We start from the raw sequence: 7,304 nt of genomic DNA, 5'->3' as shown, positions 1-7,304 counted from the left end.
TTATTTTCTTCTTTCGTATTTGTAACTCGATACTCAGAACAGAATGTCGCCAAAGGGAAAGAAATGCATTAAGAACTGCAGTGGCTGCCTTAAGAAAATCGAGGACCGGAGGTTCCTGGTTTGCAGTCTGTGCCGGGACTCATATGACTTGGAATGCGCTGGAGTATCCGAGCAGCGCTTTTACAACACGCTGACCGGGGACCACCGGGCCAGCTGGAAATGCGTCTCGTGTAAGAGCTAGAGATGGGTTTCCACCCGGGTAAAAACCCACATGAGGGTAAAAACCCAATAAAAACCCGTTTCATTCCACCCGTGGGTGTTTACACCGGGTGAAAACAAATAATTTTATAATTATTTCAATTGGTATCTTTTCTTTATTTTTATTGAATTTTTCTCATTTAAGTTTATTGATTAATAATTAATAAGTCAAATTTAACACTAATATGCATTTATATCGTGGCCAAATCGTAAAATTGATCACGTTATGATGATGTAACCAATTATTTTATAAAATGGTGTTATTTCAAGAATCGTTGAACCGATTTAGAAGAAATTTAGTAGGAACACAATAATTTGTGATCATGGCAAGGACATGGAGGGAGGGTGCCAAAGATGCCAAACTCTCTCTTTGATGACATTACGGTATAAAGTTACAAATAACAACACCAACTACAAAGTACTTCTGCTTAAAAACTTGAAATCGAACCGCCCTTCCGCCACTGTAACGCATTGTAACGTTTTTCAAGACCTCCTCTCCCCCCAGATTGCATTACGTAACACTAGAACGCCCCCTTAGCAACAAGCCCGCGCCGCGTGGTGGTGCGCCTGGCGCGCCGCCAGCTGCGCGACGACCTGCTGCGGGCCGCGCGCGTGCGTCGCGGCTCTACGGGCGAGGGCGGCGGCCGGGTGTACATCAACGAGCGCCTGACTCGCTTCAATCGCCAGCTATTCTACCGGGTGCGCGAGGAGTGTCATCGGCTTCAGTGGAGATACTCTTGGACGAGACGGGGTCGCATTTTTGCTCGTAAGAGTGATGGTGCGCAGGTGTATCAAATTCGCACCCTGGTCGACCTTGACAGGGTTTTCGGCTCGCCAAGCATATGACTAACAGTCGCGGGTCCCTGTAAATGTAAATTTAGTACTGTTATAATAAGGTTTGCCTTAGATATAATAATTAAAAACCTCAACGCCATTCTGCTAAATGGATTGCTTACCTCTGTATTGTCAATGTTCCCTATTTATTTAAACATATTAGTCTTTTATCAACTTGCTCCAAATTTTGTTTTAAGTCGCATAAACATGCTGTTATATAACGGAAGTAAGAATGAAATGCATTGTGATTATTGTGATTGTTTAATGCCAGTATATTATATTGAACACAAAGAACATAATTGTATTTACATTGATGTTGCGGATGCCATTGCTACTACTAATTACCACAAATATGATTGTTTGTTTTCTCGCTTGACTGTGGGCCAGCTTTTACATAACCTACTAAATCAACAGGCCTTGGGTTAAAGAAAAATTTACTTGTGGGTCTATTTAATGCGGGGTCTCTGAATACTCGACATGAGGAATTTATTATTGCAATTGAGGAACTTGCCCCGGACATTATGGCCATAAACGAAACCTGGCTTAGAGCGGGGGAGGATGATGTGGCTCCGAAACTGAGTGGCTATCGGCTGAAACACACCCCCAGACCAATTCACATCCGAGGGGGACGCGGAGGTGGTATAGGATTTTATATACGGAGAGGTCTTAATGTAAGGCCATGTCCTCACCCTGACACTGCTGGGTCTGTTGAGCAGATGTGGATATCCTTACGCCTTCGCAACCAGGTCGTGATAGTCGGCACAGCCTACAGACCACCATGGCAGGATGTGGGTACATTTTTTGATGCAATCTCCGAATCCATTACATCTTTTCCTAAATGCGATGGGCTGGTGTTAGTGGGCGACTTTAATATTAATCTCCTAGACGAAAACCATTGCAAATGTAGGGAGTTTACACGCTTCATTCATACCCTTAGCCTTGAGCAAATAGTATTGGAACCCACACATCATACCGACCACAGCAGTACACTGATAGACCTAATATGCACTGACATTCGGGCTCTTCAGGTGACAGTGAGGCATTCTCCTGACCTGGGCGCCCATGCTATGTTGTTGGCGGAGCTCAAGGTAAGGAAGGATAAACCAAAACCATACTGGGTGACATACAGACCGCTTAAAGATATACTCCATGAACAAATGAATGCTGACTTGAAAGCAATCAACTGGTATAACTTTGGAAGAATCGATGGGGTAAACAATCTAGTTGCTGCCTTCACTGATTGTGTGGTAGGACTAATGGATCTCCATGCTCCCGTCAAAAAGCGTAAATTTAAGCACCCTCCACACCCTTGGATAACTGACACTATTAAACAAATGATGCAGTTGAGAGACTCCTACCACAAAAAATACAAATTACATAAAACATCTGTACTCAAGAACAGCTACATTACAATGAAGCGCATAGTGCTAGAAGCAATCGAGCGGGAGAAAAAGAGTTTCTTTAACACTCATATAAGTGGCAGCCTCAGTAACCCAAAAAAGCTATGGAAAAATCTCAAGAGCTCTGTGTTAACCAACAAAAAGGAGTCTACTGATTTCCCTCCATCATTATGTGATCCAAACTTAATAAACACGCACTTTCTAAATGTACCCGGTGAGAATAATATATCAATATCACAACTGACATACTTTGAGCTACATAGATACAACCGTGGTGCCGCCCCATTTACTATTCAAACGGTCAGCGAAGAAGTCATTTTGAAAACTATCAGATCGCTGAAAACAAATGCCCAGGGAGATGATGGCATATCATTAGATATGCTGCTGTTAACCTTGCCTCACTCACTGGAGGCTATTACTTTGATGATCAATAGGTCAATCGAGGAGTGTGTATTTCCTGAGAGCTGGAAGATAGCGCTTGTCAAACCACTGCCAAAAACCAGCCAACCAGTTACAGTGCAGGAACTTCGACCTATCAGCTTGCTCCCATGCCTTTCGAAAGTGTTGGAAAGAATCGTGTGTGGTCAACTTACCAAATACCTTGAAGAACAAGACATTCTCCCGCACTATCAGTCTGGCTTCCGGAGAGGTCATGGAACTGCAACCGCACTGGCTGATGTGGTTGACAATCTCTTGGCTGCCCAGGACAGGGGCCAAGTGTCATTGATGTTGTTGCTCGACTTCTCGCGCGCCTTTGACACAATCAGCATTCCTCTTCTTCTCTCAAAGATGAGTTACTATGGTCTTCATATCACTGCTGTAAAATGGTTCCACAGTTACCTCACACAAAGACATCAGTATGTTCAGCTAAAGCAAAAGGATGGTACTACGTTGGAATCGACACTGAAACCAGTAATCCGCGGAGTCCCTCAAGGATCAATATTAGGCCCTATCTTATACATTTTATACAGTGCAGATATAACGGGAACTATAAGACACTGTCATCATCATTTATATGCAGATGACTTGCAGTTGTACCTGCCATTCCCACCGTCAGACCATGCCGATGGAGTGACCAGGGTGAACAACGACTTGCGGAGCATCTCAGAGTGGTGCAAGAATAACTGCCTGGTGATAAACCCCAAAAAATCAAAACTTATGCTTTTTGGAACTGCTAAAAATATAAAAAAACTAAGTACTATAGCCCTCAATGTTTTTATAAATGGAGAGCCCATTGAGAGAGTGGTGGAAGCAAGGAACCTGGGCATAGTTTTTGACAGCCACCTTCGTTTCGAGAGCCATATCAGTGAGTGTGTTAGGAGCTGCTTTTATCGGCTGAAAGTGCTGTACAGGCTTAGACCATATATTAGTGAGAAACTCAGAATATTGCTTTGTGAATCTCTTGTACTGTCCAAACTAAACTACTGTGACACAGTGTATGGTCCATGCCTACTCGCCAGGTCAGCGAAACTGCTTCAAAGAGTTCAGAATGCATGTGCGCGTTTCTGTTTTACTGTGCCGCCACGCACACATATTACCCCCTTCTTAAACTCTGCAGGCCTTATTAAAATGGAGGCGCGCAGGAGGTTGCATCTCGCCACTATGTTGTTTGGCATTATTGTAGCAGCAAAGCCCAAATATCTGTATGATAAGTTGGAGTGGGCTGATGGTCATAGAAAGTATCCGAAACGAGCATGCACCCACATTTTCTCCACACCGAGGCATCGAACAGTCGCATTTCGTGGCTCCTTCAGGTTCGCTGCGACGCGTTGTTGGAACGATCTCCCCCCGCCGATTCGTGCCCTGGAAGTAAAACACACATTTAAAACACAGGTCAAAAAACATCTCTTGGATCTTCAAAGAATATGAATCTCAATCTGGAAGTTTACCTACCTACAGTGTATGCACGTAACATGTACACGGGTTACATGGTTTCGTCCCAGCATAGGTGCCTAGCGACCCATCTCGCTTTAGTGTGATGGTGCTATGGTGGTTGCTTCCTCAACATATTATCATCACTGGACCTGGAAGACTAAAGCACAATGCATCATTTTACACATACCATCTACGTACGGATTAGAGAGAGGCTAAATGTGGAACGGAGAGAGGAGGATTAATGAGCGTAGCTTACCATCAAAGTCGTTGATCTTTCGAACTGCCAGAGCGTCATCTTTGTCGCAGCGAAAACACTACCACAAAACACACACCCATGGTATCCTCACGACAAGTACGCCTCTCCTCTGTTTATTTGTTGCTTGGTGGTATTATAACGGTGATTACGTGGCACTTATGTATGGCGTGATTGGAGCGAAGTGGCATGGCTGGCTGGCGGCGGTCAGAGAGAAATTTTAATCATACGACGGTGTTTTGTTTTTATTCATTCCACAGATCACTATATTTATGTATGGACCCAACCGTGACCTATCCGTGCGATGGCGGCGGGGCGCCACCATCAATGCCGGATCGCTGGTTCCAATTTTTGACTATTAAAAACTATAGAGTTAAACGATGGTGGCGCCCCTCTGTCGGTGCATCTGGTGGGACGGTTTCGGTTTGGTTTATGGCAGGCTATTCAATGATCGTTTTTAATGTCTCGGACACTTTTTACTTTTTTTTTGTTTTTTTACAACCAACCTTTTGTTGGGTCTAATTCTCGTCACTACACTGCACAACTTAAAATAATTACGTTTTTTGTCGGTAAAAACGTCCTGGTGACGTCACTTAAGCATTTTTCTTATACTGCGTGCGGTCGTTGCGCGTGCGCACAAAGGAATGAGACCGCTCGGACACCGAGCCCACAGCGTGGTAGGGGTGGGGTTGCCCGCTCTTTTGTTTTTTAATACTACTACGCTGAATATTGTGTGCGGATTGGGTTGTCGTACAGGGGTACTACATGGTAAAATAAATCTCGGAGGCGAAAGCAGGATAATTTATAAACATGCTCGACAGCCCATGTCAGTGTCGGGATTGGTTCGTTTTATTGCCTTTTATCACGGCATTTCATATGGCTTTTTATATCAGACGGAAAACGTAGAGCAAAATTGGCGCTCATTGAAAGCGGAGACGAACATTTTTTGAGCACATTGCACGGACAACAGCGCTGTTAAAATTCAATTTTCGACGCGGAATTTTTTTGGGGTTCACCAGAGGAATATAGAAACGTTTACTTTTTAATTGTGGCCCGAGGTACAAAAAATATATTGAATTTTTTCGCCACTAACCCCGAAATATTGATGGAATAGATTGAAAGCAGACTCGAGAGGGAAAAGGGGTGCTTACTTATTGGCTTCATTTATTCTGTTTATTTTTCAAATCTTATTTAACTTCTTTTTCCGACGATACGATAAATAAATTGTAATAATATCACATCATTTCCATAATTAAGACGAATGGCGAATAGTTATGTTAAAAATACATAAACACACGTTTATTACTTACTTGATGCTTATACTTAGTTGATGTTAGGTATTAATTCTAATTTAAACGATACACACAATAAACAATAAAAAAGTTCCCCTCAATCAAGTTCTCCTCAAGTTAAATTCTTCTCAATAAAATGTAAGAGGCCCTTTCGAAAATTCGCCCGCGTTGGCTTCGCGAATATTTGATGTTTACGCTGTATTCCGTTGCAGTCCATTTACTTTTGATTATAGGATAAACTTCCCATTTTCACGACTTTTTAGTGAAGAATTCGCTTCCATTCGTCTGTTTTCCAAACATTCTGGTGCTCCCCGCCTTTTAATTTGTTGGGTCAGTTGAGTTGAAGTACTCTACATTGATTGGTTTTACATTTCCAATTCAGTTAAAACAGTGAAATGTTATTGAAATAATATAAATTAGTGTATATTGAATTGGTTTTATTTAATTGAATGTTTAAAAAGTCGTAAGTGTACTAAAGCACGGTTTCTAATTGACAATTTTGGCTAGAGCGTTCATCTTCTAATTAAGTATGAAATTCAACCTTGAGTAGAAGATGCGTACGCTCAAGCTATAACTAAATATCTAATATCTTTGCCTATCACCATTGACACCTATATGTTCATACTTTCTTCCTCCCTTACTATAGTATTATAGAAACTTGTGTATTCTTTCTCCCTCCCTTACTATAGTATCTTAAAGCTCCATTAACGGAATAAACAGAACAAAATAGGGTAAGATACTTACCTCTAATTCCACCTCGTGTGATGTTATAATTTTATTAGAACAGAAAAGGGAATTTTATATGTATAGGCTTAATTATATCTCGTTAACTTTTCCATTGGTTAATGAGGATCTGAATATTTTAGCTCCACCATGCTTTTTCTGTTTGTAAGATGTTAGGTGAAGTTTATTGGGTTTATGTTAAAACGTCCATTCATGAAATCTAAATCTGTTGCATGTAAATTATTTAGGCAATCAATCCATAATTGAATTGTTACGTAGAAAATGTTACAAAAGCCCTAGTTTATGCTTAGGCATTACCCACGAGTGGAATAGATCTTTTGTAGGCATTTCGTATCTTTAATGTGTGTCACCCAAATCGCTGTCTTTCTGCGAAAATAACTTTCATTTCATTCAGAAGAAATCTTGAAACGTACTTTGCTCGTTTGCCTCCTGTCACGTAAAAAAAAACTTGCGCGTAATCTGTACGCGTGTACCACTCGTGTAAGACCCCAAGAAAGGGGTTGGTGATCTTTTAACTGCCTGAATGTTGCCTCTTCCACTAATGGCGCGTTAGAATAACAGCATAACGGTTATAATACCGTCGTTCCGCAGTGTTAGCGAGCATTCCGCGGTTCCGAAGCCGCCTGGGAAAATGATAGCTATTTAAAG

The 7,304-nt window shown here is 41.8% G+C and overlaps 1 protein-coding gene across 6 annotated transcripts; it reads right to left on the bottom strand.

Annotated features, from left to right (window-relative positions):
* Positions 1 to 819: 819 nt before the first annotated feature.
* On the bottom strand, positions 820 to 5,110 carry LOC114354823 (uncharacterized). Of its 6 annotated transcripts, XR_003656056.1 has the most exons (5): positions 4,624 to 5,110; positions 4,386 to 4,524; positions 4,197 to 4,295; positions 3,086 to 3,309; positions 820 to 1,121 (listed from the first exon to the last, which is right to left on the bottom strand). XR_003656056.1 is itself a non-coding variant. In XM_028307394.1 (4 exons), exons 2-4 carry the CDS (start codon positions 4,436 to 4,438, stop codon positions 935 to 937), a joined length of 339 nt encoding a protein of 112 aa, XP_028163195.1. In that variant the 5' UTR covers positions 4,439 to 4,524; positions 4,624 to 5,110; the 3' UTR covers positions 820 to 934. The 6 variants fall into 6 exon arrangements, 2 of the variants coding, with proteins under 2 accessions (XP_028163195.1, XP_028163196.1); XR_003656055.1 differs by having other exon boundaries at positions 3,086 to 4,295; XM_028307394.1 differs by lacking the exon at positions 3,086 to 3,309.
* Positions 5,111 to 7,304: the final 2,194 nt, after the last annotated feature.

Source organism: Ostrinia furnacalis, unplaced genomic scaffold, assembly GCF_004193835.3.
Source record: "Ostrinia furnacalis isolate ACB-3 unplaced genomic scaffold, ASM419383v2 OfSCF2163, whole genome shotgun sequence".
Taxonomy (NCBI): domain Eukaryota; kingdom Metazoa; phylum Arthropoda; class Insecta; order Lepidoptera; family Crambidae; genus Ostrinia; species Ostrinia furnacalis.
Note: the sequence above shows the minus strand (reverse complement) of the source record. Positions and strands in the feature narration are given on the sequence as shown.

What these genes read in the sequence shown, in the direction of transcription:
- LOC114354823 (XM_028307394.1), bottom strand. Translation starts at nt 4,438, where the DNA reads ATGCTGGGACGAAACCATGTAACCCGTGTACATGTTACGTGCATACAC. An exon ending in GTTACGTGCATACACTGTAG is followed by an intron (nt 4,296 to 4,385) that starts GTAGGTAAACTT and finishes TTTTACTTCCAG; the next exon opens with GGCACGAATCGGCGGGGGGA. An exon ending in TGCCTCGGTGTGGAGAAAAT is followed by an intron (nt 1,122 to 4,196) that starts GTGGGTGCATGC and finishes TTACATTTACAG; the next exon opens with GGACCCGCGACTGTTAGTCA.